This window comes from Mytilus trossulus, chromosome 7 (assembly GCF_036588685.1).
Source record: "Mytilus trossulus isolate FHL-02 chromosome 7, PNRI_Mtr1.1.1.hap1, whole genome shotgun sequence".
NCBI classification, from domain to species: domain Eukaryota; kingdom Metazoa; phylum Mollusca; class Bivalvia; order Mytilida; family Mytilidae; genus Mytilus; species Mytilus trossulus.
This window is the reverse complement of record NC_086379.1, coordinates 45,355,489-45,369,748: the sequence shown is the minus strand read 5'-3', so window position 1 is coordinate 45,369,748 and position 14,260 is coordinate 45,355,489. Positions and strand designations below refer to the sequence as shown.

Below are 14,260 nucleotides of genomic sequence, written 5' to 3'. Positions count from 1 at the left end.
AAGAATCGCTTTATTGCCAAGGTTGGTTATTATCATACGCATTTAGTTTATCTATTTACTTTCATTGTATTATTACACAAATACTTCGGTAAAGATTTAAAATAGGTTAGCATGTAAGATTTCCAAAGATGAGCAATATCTTCACTTTATTTTTATCAATATATGTATGAATGCTGGATTAAATTGCCTTCTTTGTTTTAAAATTGTACAGATGAATTTAGTGGTCAAATTTAAACAATGATTTATGATATCAAAGTTGTTATTATTTCGTTTGATGTTATTACGCTTGTGGTTTTACCATTTGATTACGGACTTTTCGTTTTGAATTTCCAACGAACTTTGTTTTTTTTTGTTATTTTACCCTTTACCAATAACGCTACATGGAAAGGTAAATAATACATGAAATAAAATATTTATGAATTCAAAAGTTTCAGATGTATATTCTAGTGATGGCAAATTTGATTTATTTAACACGAAAATATATATTCATTGTCGTGTCTTTATAATGCATGTACTAATCAAAATAATAATATTAAAATCGAAAATTAGAACATTATAAAAACTAATTTACTAACAAATGCACCACGGTTTATCTAATTCATTCATAGAACATTTTTTTGGTTAGTGTAAAAAGCACACTTTCTTTTCTATTCTTCCATTGGATTTTCAAAATGTATCAATAAGATAATGTTATATTGTCGTTAGCTGCATTACCTTAGCAAAAATAAGTATATGATATCAAACATGTTGTTTAAAAAAATCAACTGAATCCAGGTATAGTGCCTAACAAGATTTCGTGAGGTAGACGAAATTAACTTTAAAACGATCGTATTGAATTTTGATGTGCAGAAATAAGCAGATCGGACATATTTTGACTTTATTTACTTACTTCTTAAGTTTGGCATTAATTGTAATCATTATATTCCAATGAGACTGAAAAATGCTTTTTTTTTAATGATAAATAATAATTTTACCTGTCGTAGTCGTGCGTAAAATATATTTCGGCATTTCTCTTACGAAAATGACTTGTTTAATGGAACAAAACGTATTATTTGTAAACTTTCTCTTTAATCTTCACAATAGGCTTTTAAAAAATAACGATTCAACTGTATATTCCGAAAATTTTGTGAAAAAGAATAAGTGGCAATTTTTACCTTTCATACCTTTACTTTCATTGATAAAACATAATATTGACTCGTCCAGTGTCCAATCTGAAGGTAATTTTAGTTACCGTACACATTCATGCACGTTCTAATTAATCAATAGTTATGTATGAAAAGCATAAACAAGTTTGAAGGTATACTAATAACAACTTAAGGCAATCAAACTGTCTACGATTCAATAACAATGACCAGTACACATCATACAAAATGTCTAGGGGTTAACATGGTAGGGAGAAAATGTCGGATATTTTAAGTTCATTATTTTGCAATAACGAATAAAAATTTGTTTACCGATAGATTTGTTATAATTTCATAAACATTTCGTTATGTATTGGTATAGTTTTTGGATCTTTCATTATCGTATTTAAGGCTGTAGAAAGTTTGGCCTTCAAAAGTCTACCTAATCATTGACTTTATACAGAAAATTCGCCTTTTTAAAACATTGAATGTTTCACAAATAATACGCGACATCAAAGCAAAATCATTTCTTAAAACACTACAAAAATAATAATTCTGATTGATGCAGTGGTATTGTCATAAATTGCACTGGAGTGAACAGTGGTACAGCAAACGTCGAATTCCCTCACACAATGTTATCACGCACTATAGTTTACATTCATTATATACGTGAAAACTAATATATTCGCTCCTTAGAATATTTATAATATTAATATGAGATACTATTATAAACATCCCTCAAGCTAGTTTTAAGAGATGGTTTTCATTGGCATTATGTTTGAGTAGGTGTTGTTTTGTTTGCCATTGTATTTAGATATATATATAGTTTTGCAATTAATCTGACTGACTGTTCTCATGTCTTTTTTTTTAAACATACAAAGAACATTGATAGTGTGATTTTTCATTCAAGAACTTTCAATTTGGTTGTTGTAGAAAGCACACTGATTTTTCTCTTTTATTGTTCTATAAGATTTTCAAAATGTACCAAAAGGATAATTTTTTGTTATTCTTCAGTTGCGATACCTTAGTAAAAATAAGATATGATATCAAACATATATAATGTTAATCAACTGAATCGAAGTAGTTAAAATTAATCATATTCTTGATAATTTTAGTTATTAAAATATACTCGCTCGTTAGGATATTAACAGTTTATATTAGATAATATTTTCAGCATCCCTCAAGTTAGAAAATAGTTTTTAAGAAGTGGCTTGCATTGTCATTATGTTTGTGTAGGTGTTGATCGTGTTTGCATGCATGTAATATACTGCTGTGTAGTGTGGAGATGGCTTACATTTGTTTGACCTATTGCTCACTGACATTCAACGCATTTGAATAACATATTGTTCAAACTTAAAAATAAATAAATGTAAGACTCATATCAATTTCACGAAAGAAAAATAATTATTTGATATTCGAAATTCCGCAGTTGTTTTGAAGAATGTTTGTAAGGTGGGGATAAAGAGGATAACTATCGTTTCAAAATTTAGATGAAAAACTTTCAGGTATCACTAAGATTTTATATCAACATGAATTTTTATCAACAGCATTTTTTTGTCAGTGACATGGTTCCGGTAAAAAATTGACTAGAATTCAAATGATTATATATATCAAGGTACAATGTAAAGAATTCCTTTGCCACGTTTAGATACAAATAATTCTTCAATTGATACTATTGGATAATTCTATTTTCAGTATCGTACAAAAATATATAATTAATAAAATTGAGAATGGAAATGGGGAATGTGTCAAAGAGACAACAACCCAACTATATAAAAAACAACAGCAGAAGGTCACCAACAGGTCTTCAATGTAGCGAGAAATTCCAGCACCCGGAGGCGTCCTTCAGCTGGCCCCTAAACAAATATATACTAGTTCAGTGATAATGAACGCCATACTAATTTCGAAATTGTACAGCAGAAACTAAAATTAAATAATACAAGACTAACAAAGGTCAAAGGCTCCTGACTTGGTACAGGCGCAAAAATGCGGCAGGGTTAAATATGTTTATTAGATCTCAACCCTCCCCCCATACATCAAGCCAATGTAGTATTTCAACAAAATATTTATATTTCCATATTTCCTTTTTCTAAATTATTATTTTGATTGTCTTAAACACCACCTTTAAGCTTTTATTTCGATTCAAGTTTTATATCATCTGTAGTGTGGTAACACTTAATTGAAAATGTCATATTATAATAATTTTTCATCACTCGATATCTTTATTGAACAATTTCTTTCTTTTTGTAGTTGTATATACCCTCTCATATCAATATACTTTGTCATTTCATAACTCTGAAGAACGGTTTGCATTTCTTATCATATAACAATTTCTTGTTTGGTGGAATGATGTATTTTTTTCAAAGTACTCTTTAGTTAAGGGGGTCATTCCGACCATAATGCTCAAATTTGTAATCTTAACTTATTTCCATAGTATAGAGTATATATCTTCAATTATAAACTACTTTATTTTTGCATACTGCCATAATTGGCCCATAATCATTTACACAGAGGACAAACAGATTCCTTTTAAAGATTTTTCCTAAAACTTAATGAAAAAGTAAGATATAGAAATGTGATATTAAGAGTTCTGTCGTTCTGGTTTAAAAGATAACACTAGTACTCATGTGGAGAAGGAAAGATACAAATTTCAGATATGTTGGATTTTAGAAAATGCTCAAAATTGGATCATTATAAAGGGATGCAAAACACTTATATGCAAACCAAAAAGACATGAATCTAAGATATATGGCATTACATTGGCCAAAAATACAAACTAGAAATGATGAGTAAAAGCATGAATAGTCTACATTTTTTGACACAGAAAGGTAGGTAATTATGAACAAAATTCAGTGTGCCAATAACCTGGTGAATGTTTATGCTAGAAGATAGGAAAACTCGTGTTACCCCACATGTACCAGTTACCCCGCCGTATATATAGCATTTATACATTTAGTTCATATTAGTTTAAAATCAATTCAAATCATAATTATGGGAAAATGACGATATAGTTGTTCAACAAAATTAAAATATCAATTATGATTCATGACTCATGTTACATGTAACATAATGGTACTCAAATAGTGGAAGTTATGTCTAATGAACTTCAATCCGTTCTAACCTCTTTTCATTCTCTTTTTGTTCAGAGATGTTTCAATGCTTTCTCTTTAACCTATACCAAACCCGTTTTGGAATAAACATTTGAATGCTGAATTAAATATTATAAAAGTTATAAATATAAGATTCACGTTCAAAGAAAACTTGACACATCTGGTGGATCAAGATGACAGAATTATTTATCGAAATCACGGTGTTAAATAATGTATACCTATTGACTGGGTATGAGTGGAATAGTAATTTTATTGTCCTTGAGGTACAACTAGTGCCCGGAGGCGAAGCATCATTGTAAATATAACTGAATTTGATCAGACTGTCAACAAATTGGGAGATTTACCGCTATAAAACCAGGTTTAATCCACCATTTTCTATATTTGAAAATTTGAAAAATGTCCATTCGTTTTTGATGCATTTTGTCATTTGATTTTGCTATGTGATTATGGACTTTCCGATTTGATTTTCCTCTAAGTTGAGTATTTTTGTGATTTTACTTTTTCCACGAATATCCAGTCATTACGCGTTTTATTGAATTGAAAAATACAACAGACAATAAATTGCAGGGATAAGTCTAATATCGTAATATATAAAGCAGAAACCGTACCATACTGTGAAACGTTTACTTCAAAATTATTCTGAAATGCTACGGTTACACAACTTTTTGGAATTTTGGATTATCAATGCTCTTCAACTTTGTACTTGTTTGGCTTTATAAATATTTTGATAAGAGCGTCACTGATGAGTCTTATGTAGACGATACGCGCGTCGGGCGTACTAAATTATAATCCTGGTACCTTTTATATCTATTTACGTCCTGCATTGGAGTCTTCTCTGTGTACCATATGTACGACGCGACGTTGTTACTTCTGCGATGTTTTCAAAATCATTCAATCCAAAAGGTGCTTATGAAATTTCGCGAAATGACGATAGCTGTCAAATAGTTTCAACGAGGTCCAAAAGTTGGCAACTATTGACTGGACCAATAGTTCAAGGCTTGCAATTTGAAAATATCGTGTACTTATTTTATAGAGAAAAAAAAAACAAATAATACAGGATATAAAATTTGGATGGTTATCAATTCATAATAATGTATATATATTCTAACGACGTAGCAATTTCAATTATCACATAATGAAATATGTTTATTTTGCCGATTTTCACGCTGTTCTGTTTATTATCTTGTCTTCATCGTGCTTAAAAATTTAAGGCGCAGATCATTTATAACGAAAAATATATTTATTTAAGATTTAAAATTCTGCATTCGTTTAGACAAAAAATCATGTTCATTAAGTAAGGATGTCTATTTATTTAAATTTAGCCGTACAAACATTTACTTATCACTAAAACAAATCGATTCATTTTTGTATCAATATTATATTTGTTAGTTTATTAAAAATTGTGGAAAACAATGTAAGTACGACTGGGATTCTATTTTATATTGCTTTAAACAATTACCTTCGGAACGGTCGATGTTTTGCTGCAAGACTTTAGCATTGGTTCAGGATATGTAATAGAAAGGTTACAATTCAGTATAATTCTGTTTTATTTTAAATTAAATCGAAGGTAAAATATAAAGGAAGCTTTGAACTGATAGTCTGACACCTTTTTATAAGTGGACCCTCGAATATAAAGTTTTAAACTTTATTCCATTATCATAAGCATGCTAGATTTAAACATTGTTAAAACAAATTATGAATTTATATCTAGATTTGTAATATCGAATTAAACAAAGTTTTCGTTTCTACGTGAATCTGTCATGAATGAATTTTGCTAGCAAGTGGATATTGATTCATATTCATCATCTTCATAATTTACTCGCCATTAACAATTGCCAAAATGCATGCGTCCTTATATATTCTGGATAACAATTTGCATTTCTCTTCACAAGTATATTTGTTTTGTTTAAGACCTAAATCCGATGTCAGATGAAACCGGATGTCAAACAACCGTATTATCTAATCTGCAATATATTTGATTGCATACTGATAACACCAATTTGAATTATTTTATTTATTCCGGCAGGTAATCGAGCCCACGACCTCAAATTTTCGAGAGGCAGGCGAATGCTTCCATGATACCACGTAATCGGTTATGTTGTTTATAAAGGGATTCTAAAATTTACATTGACAGACATTGTACCTTAAGTATAGTCCAATTTGTCTTTGAGTTAAACATTGCATTACTAGAAAACATTGTATTGCTTCCATGTAAGTTGAGTTAATCTATTCACACAACTATCATCGATCACATAATCAAAACATATCACCAATGTAGGCAGCACATGTAGATCTGTTGGTTTCCTTTACAATTCGAATTTCAAAAGACAATTGATGGATGAATGTTTTGGTATGTTTTGCGCTTGAAAGTGAGTGAAAATACATAACTGTAATAATAAAAACAGAGGATGTATGTTATGAATATGATTAAGACCGTTAGTTTACTGTTCCCCGTTTGATGTGATTCTCCATTTGTCCTGTCATGGTGTTTCATAACGGCTTTTCTTTATGGTTAATGATCATTTCTTAACCCCGTATGTTCAACTAAAGTTACTTAGGTGTAAGACGCTTGTCCGGGCAAGTTTTGAAACAAACTTTAAAAGAATGACATGCTTGTTACTAAGCTAATATGACAGATAACAGTCGAATGTTCTCATAAAAAATTAAACCATATTTTCTAAATTTGATATCGACTCGTAAGATCTATACAGAAAATGATTTATTAATAAGTAAAGACAAAACAAACAGAAACATAATGTTAAAATAGAAATTCAGAGATGTGGTTTATATGATTGCAAATGATTCTGATTGCGACACCTATCGGGGTACACATCAAGTAAATGTAAGCAATTATAGGCTATCGTTCTACATGTCACAATGGAAAAACACATTTTTTTTTAGTCAGCAAAAAAGCACCGACATAAAGAAAAAGGTGGTATGAGAAAAAGTATGCCCTTATTTATAACAAAACAATTTATGAAAAACAAATGTGACAGACAAACTAAACTACAGGATCCTGATTTGGGACAGACATATAAAGCATGTGGTTGGCTTAAACATTTTTACAAGCGATATCAACCCACCTCAAAGCACTTGAGAGAAGTGTAAAAGTATAGCATATAAATAAACTTAAAACTTGAATTGCAATTGTCATAACTCGGAAGATAGGTTCGAAGATATAAGACTATTTTTAGAGCTTTACTGAAGTTAGCTCAAAAACCAAAACATATAAAAATGAATAAACTATATTCTCGAAGACTAAAATACTAATATTAACTCCTCAACAAAGAGTTACTCTGCCAAGAAAAAGAATTGTTTCGTTGTATAAGGATTTTCTTCTCTTATACAAATAAATTTGATGATGAACTTTTTTCGTGAAGGCATTTTCTTATGTGAGACATTTTTCGTGTACAAATAGCCCACGATTCTTAGAACATAACTTTTAAGAGTTGTAGCTGAAATTTAATTATCTATGTTTTTTTCTAAAAATATACATTCAATTTTATTAATTTAAATGATTTTAGAATTGTCATATTTCAATTTGTAGTTTTGTAACAAAGATATGTTATTACGTTGAATTTCATTGTGCATTACACTTCTTGTTAGTTTTTATCAAATACATGAAACAAATGTACATAGAAAGTTAATACATGTAATATTCAAAGTACTCGAATACAAATCGTTGTTTATTTTAATCCCCTTAAGATTTATCATACACTTGAAGCCAGCGATACCTTACAAGTGGATGACTGATAAAGCTAATAAATTCATCAAGAAAATTGACTATGAAAGATGAAACGAAAATGTTTAGCTAAGATTTAATAAAAGAGTCAACATACATCCAGCAGGTTAATTTATGAATAGGGTATGTAGCTTGACCTCATTCGATATGATTATAGTGTTACAACGGTTACAATGGATTGAAGAACTGACAATTCAAAAATGTGCGACAAGATGTAGTTTTAAATGAGTTTATAAACATTTTGCGTTACTGTAATGGGTATTTATTTATTTTCTCCAATTAAATTTAATTGATACTTCATTGTAGGTTGCATTCGCACTAATTAAAATTTGACTGGTGCTTTATCATTACATTGATGTGTATATCGTTTATATCGTTCTCAGAGATGAAGTACTACAAAACTGTTGCATTGTTATCTGTCCATATACGACTTAATAGAATAAGAACAGATAAAGCAAAGAACTGATACAAATTATTGCTTGACACCTTCATTGCAGTAGTTCGTTTGATGTATAATGAACCTGTTTTTCAGACCTCTTGTCTTATTAGAACATATTTTGTTGAAGAGCTCTCTTGAAAATAGTGCAATACGCATCTATTGCATCTTTTACCGTGAAAGTAACACTGTATACTGGAATAGAGGTGCCCTTATTCATCGCGGACATTGATCGATACAGCACATGTTGTCCCTCTTCGGAATAGTAGGTTACATTTTCCTTCAAACCACCGGCAAAGTTTTGTCAGAAAAATAGCTTCATCTTGAATGGTGTTCAAATCTATGGGTTCCGCCATCGTTAGCGGCGGCGAAGATGTAATATGGCGTTGTTCAATTATGACTTTATATGTTATTCTCTCCCCCAGATTTGCCATAGATTTGGAGAAAACAAAAATCTGCCATAGATTTGAGTTGTTTGTTGTAACGTCACATTTACCATAGATTAGGAATCCGTCATAGATTTGAACCCTCCATAGATTTGAGTCCTACAAAATATATATAATTCATTTGCGATAGTATATATGACAAGGAAATGCGTGTTATGGTTTGATAGCTCATGTATAAGTAAAAGAGATTTCATCACTACACTTATATATATATATATACCATGCCTCAATATCAAACTCATTGTATGGAGTACAATCTTCAATTTCATTGCATTGGTTTGAAGAATTGATACGTTCCTTTAAATGAAAGGCAGACCTTATTCGTTTTTAATTTCTTTTGTTTAAAATTTTTATTTCAGATAACTATCCAACGATATTTTACTATATAGATGAAGACTAAATGGAAAACATTGTGTTTTTGTATAGGTGGATTTTCAATAATAAGCATGTTTAGCATATCAAACTTTTTACGGGTTTATCTAAGTGTATATCTGGGATGGAAGGTTAACTGCCTTGATATAATTAATGGCGACAAAGGAGAAATTGTAAAAGCACTTCAATACATGAAATATAATTCACCAATCCGTCTATTGGACAAAGACTTCATCAATATAACCACGAACTGTTCGAATTTCTTAGAGACTTTTGGCTACAACATTTATCCAATCACAGACGAGGAAAGACATTTTCCGATTGCCTTCAGTATTCTAACTTTCAAGGACGCGGATCAGACTGAACGTTTGCTGCATTCAATTTATCGTCCTCATAACTTCTATTGTATACATGTAGATAACAGTTCTTCGAGTTATTTACATGAAGCATTCCTAGTAATTACTAAGTGTTTCAAAAATGTGTTTATTGTCTCAAAGACGGAAAACATTATCTACAAACATATTTCACGCCTTAAGGCGGATATCAACTGCATGTCGGATCTTTTGATAAAGTCAAGAAAATGGAAATATTTCATAAATTTACCTCACCAACAGTTTCCTTTGAAGACAAACTTAGAACTCGTAAAGATATTGAAAATATATAATGGTGCTAATGATATCGAAGGCATTACATCGTCTAAGCGGATGGTATCAGAGCGATATATGTATAGCTACAAAAATGTTAACAACTCTTTGGTGCGTATAGGACTGAAAAATGATACTATGCCGTATAACGCAAGTATTGTAAAAGGTAGTGCGTATGGTGTTTTTAGTCGAAAATTTGTTCAATATGTAGTATTTGACCAAAGGTCTAAAGATGTACTTAACTATATGGAAGACATCATGAGTCCAGATGAATATTATTGGGCTACTTTGAATCATAATGAAATTTTAAAAGCGCCAGGTAGATTCACAGGTAAGAATCTTGAATATTCACTTTATAAAAATATATAAACATGATTCAACCCACTGCAATTGTATGCACCTGTCCTAAGTCAGGAATATTATGTTCAGTAGTTGACATTAGTTAATGTGGTTCATAAGTGTTTCTCGTTTTTAACATATATGATATCTTTGGTTTTTCTGTTTGAATGAGTTTACACTAGTAGTTTTTATAGCCCTTTATAGCTTGCTGTGCGGTATGAGCCAATGTTTCGTGTTGAAGACCGTACCCTGACCTATAATTGCATACCTTTATAAATTGCGAATTGGATAGAGAGTTGTCTCGTTGACACTCACACGACATCTCCTTATATCTATGGTAGTGAAATAAATCGAATGCAATTCGATTAAAAAAGAAACCATACCAAGTCTAATGACAGTTTTAAACACATTTTGCTGTATATACATCTATAATCATATTATTCGAAATTTATCCTCTTTGCAACGGTCAACACTACTGTACTTTTTTTATTGCATCTGATTGGAATTTTGCCAATAAATGTCTCTTTAGTGATGCTCCCGACCATAATATTTGAAAATTTAAAGCATACTTATGGTAGAACAATCGTTGTTATAGGTAGATCAATTCTTAAATTATGTTGTAACTGTTTTAAATTAAATTCAGGCACCTGATATTTCCACTAACATTGTCATGTCAATGATCGAAAATTGGTTTTAAATGATTGCTAGAAGTTGTTATTGATATATGTATCATGTGACGTTTAAAAGTAAAATAACAAAAATACTATACTTCGAAGAAAATTCAAACGGAAAATTCGTACTCAAATGGTTAAATAAAGACTCAAACATATTAAACGAATAGACAACAACTCTCATATTCGTGAATTATTACATGTATTTTTATGTAGAAAATAGTTGATTAAACCTGGTCTTCAAATCGATCTGTACCTGATTTAGTTCAGGTTTACCGAACGGACATAAACCAGTTGTGATTTGATCAGCAAAAGCTATATATGTTACAGTAAATACATGTAATCCCCAATGCACTTAGTAAATACAAGTAATTCCTGAAACTGCCCAGTTATTACCAGTAATTACTAATTTTACAATGAATTTTTACACCTATTTACTAACTGTTAAAACAATGTTATAATATGGTCAGCTGATCAAAAGATATGGTAATACCAACTATAGAACATCAGTGAGTACTCGTAAAAAGTGATTAGCCTAAAATGTACCTTTTTGTTATAGGAGCATTAGCTATGAGATATACAAAAAATAAAATATGATTTTTTTTTGTTCAATCATTAATGAAAATGATATAGTGAAATTATATTGTTAGCAGTCAATCTGGTACTGGTGCACTTGCAAGTGAATAATTGGACCTTAATGAATACGTATGCATGTGACCTACAATTCAACCCTTAGCTGGAGATATGTTTCCGATGTATTCATATTTAAAATTGTAAGGTTTCGCGGAACCAGTATCTCGCTTACTTTTGCTGTTAGTCGCAGGCTCAACAAAAATGGAAAAAAAATATTAAAATTTACTCTTGAAACTATCTTTTGACAAGTACTGTAAGAAGCTTCTGTCCAAATTTGGTTAAAATACAGGATGGTTTATGAAATCTTATAAATGTTTTAAAAAAAACTGCTGAGTGTATGTAATATTAACTGGGGAAAAACGAAGTCCATTTATAAGGAAAATACGAAAAAAAAAATTTTACAAACTTTACTTATGGGTATTATCTTATGATCTAAACAAGCTTCTGTCCAAGCTTGGCAGAAATCTAGGATATTTTGAGAAATTATTAAAATTCTAAAAACTTTCACCACAGTGTGAATGAAATGTTAGCTGACAAAAAAACTTAGTCCATTTATAAGAAAAATACGGAAAAAATAATTTTATTTTTAAAAAAATTTCTTCTTGAAAATTATCTTATGATGATAAACAAGCTTCTGTTCAAGTTTAGTAGAAATCCAGGATAATTTAAGAAAGTTATCAAAATGTGAAAAACTTACCACATAGTGAATATGTGTGGACGCTACTGACGACAGAATGGTTTCCATGTCTCGCTTTTGCGACAATAGTCTCAGTTTCGACAAAAAGAAACAGAATGACAACATTGAAAGTAAAACAAAAGGGATGGACCAATTAGTTGACTTATACAATCCACAAAAAGATGATTCTTATACAAGTAAAAACGATGATAAAATTTTGTTGCAGGTTTATAAGCTGAAGTTTGGAGGTCTTGAAAAACTCATAAAAAGAGAAACACAGAAATATGAAATGTGACAACACCATCAAAGGGTATAAATTTGTTTGTGAAGAATGTCTGATTCATTGCAACAGTCTAACAAAAGAAGTCTTAAATAAACCTTTTTTGTAAAAGGAATTTAACTTGTGTCATTGGGCAAGTATGCTTGATGGAGATTTAGATTATGAGATTTTAAGAACTATCAAGATTAATCAACCAAATTTGGCATTATAGAATGTCTATCAGCAAAAAGAGGGGACGAAGTTGCCTATAGACTTCTCACAATTTCAATGCATTTCTCAATAGTGGATTGATATCATTGTATTGCTGAAAATGATTTTAGGGAGTTTAAAATCTGTTAAAACAATCATTTTCCAGCAGTTTCAGTTGACAAACACTAAATAGTATACACTTTTGATGTGCCTTATATTCCTTAATCCTTACTTAAGTCAGCCCTAAAATACCTACCCTTTTACTTTCTTATTTGGTATCTTGAATTGTTTCTTTAATTTAATAACAAAAATATCAAGTTAGTAAATAGCTGTAAAAATGACCAAAAAAAATCATTTAACACCAGTAATCAATGAAACAACTAGTAAATACATGTAATTACTAAATTGGCTAGTAATTACAGGTATTTACTGAAATGTTAAGTAAATACGTGTAATTCCTAATTTCACCTATTTACTGTAACATATACATTAAAATACCAAGAAAAGAATTATATGTTGGATTACATCAGTGCCTTTATTCCTCTTCAATAGAAACTATGATTGAATTGCTATGAATAATGATCAGTACACCATACCTTATACCCTGAGTTTCAGTTTTTAAAAGAGGTACTTTGTTTTTATGTGAAAACACATCATTATCGTTTACTAGTATATATGCTACAGAACATCTTTATTATCAATATTTTGATTATTATTCAAACTATTATTATTGGAAGCGTATGTTTATCTTTTTACAGGCAACCCTGAAATGAAGTCTTGGCTTGCCGTTTATGCTGCTTGGGATGGGACAGATCAGTGTAACGGAAAATTTGTCAGAGACATTTGTGTTTTTGGTGTTGGAGATTTAAAAGAACTCGTGTCAAGAAAAGAACTATTTGCAAATAAATTCTATCTGGATTTTCAATACCTAGCTCTGGAATGTTTAGAAGAGTATGTCAATAACAAAACATTTAATCCAATGCGATTTGATGCCTTGTATTACAAACAATTATCATTTATAAGAAAGACTTAAGGGAATTCGATCCCTACATCTGTTTTCAAAGAGATTAATTAATGACTTTTTAAATTGGTAGTTTATGAATGTCGGAAATTAAAAACTAGAGGCTCTAAAGAGCCTGTGTCGCTCACCTTGGTCTATGTTAATATTAAACATTGTACACAAATGAATTCATGACAAAATTGTGTTTTGGTGATGGTGATGTGTTTGAAGATCTTACTTTACTAAACATTTTTGCTGCTTACAATTATCTCTATCTAAAACAGTAGTTTCTGTGGAAAATGTTAGTGAAAATCTACAAATTTTGTGAAAATTGTTAAAAAATGACTATGAAGGGCAATAACTCCTCAGGGGGTCAATTGACTATTTTGGTCATGTTGACTCATTTTTAGTTCTTACTTTACTGTACATTATTGCTGTTTACAGTTTATCTCTATCTATAATAATATTCAAGACAATAACAAAAAAACAGCAAAATTTCCTCAAAATTACCAATTTAGGGGCAGCAACCTAACAACCGATGATCCAATTCATCTGAAAATTCCTGGGCAGATAGATCTTGACCTGATCAACAATTTCAACA

At 30.4% G+C, this 14,260-nt stretch overlaps 1 protein-coding gene across 3 annotated transcripts in view; it reads left to right on the top strand.

The window, feature by feature from the left end:
* The window catches only part of LOC134725158 (beta-1,3-galactosyl-O-glycosyl-glycoprotein beta-1,6-N-acetylglucosaminyltransferase-like), a 28,916-nt gene extending 15,145 nt beyond the window's left edge, over positions 1 to 13,771 (top strand). For all 3 annotated transcript variants that reach the window (XM_063588745.1, XM_063588747.1, XM_063588746.1), the window contains exons 2-3: positions 9,215 to 10,202; positions 13,418 to 13,771. In XM_063588745.1, the coding sequence (XP_063444815.1) occupies positions 9,245 to 10,202; positions 13,418 to 13,692 (1,233 nt within the window). In that variant the 5' untranslated portion in view covers positions 9,215 to 9,244 and the 3' untranslated portion in view covers positions 13,693 to 13,771. The remainder of the gene's footprint in view (positions 1 to 9,214; positions 10,203 to 13,417) is intronic.
* Positions 13,772 to 14,260: the final 489 nt, after the last annotated feature.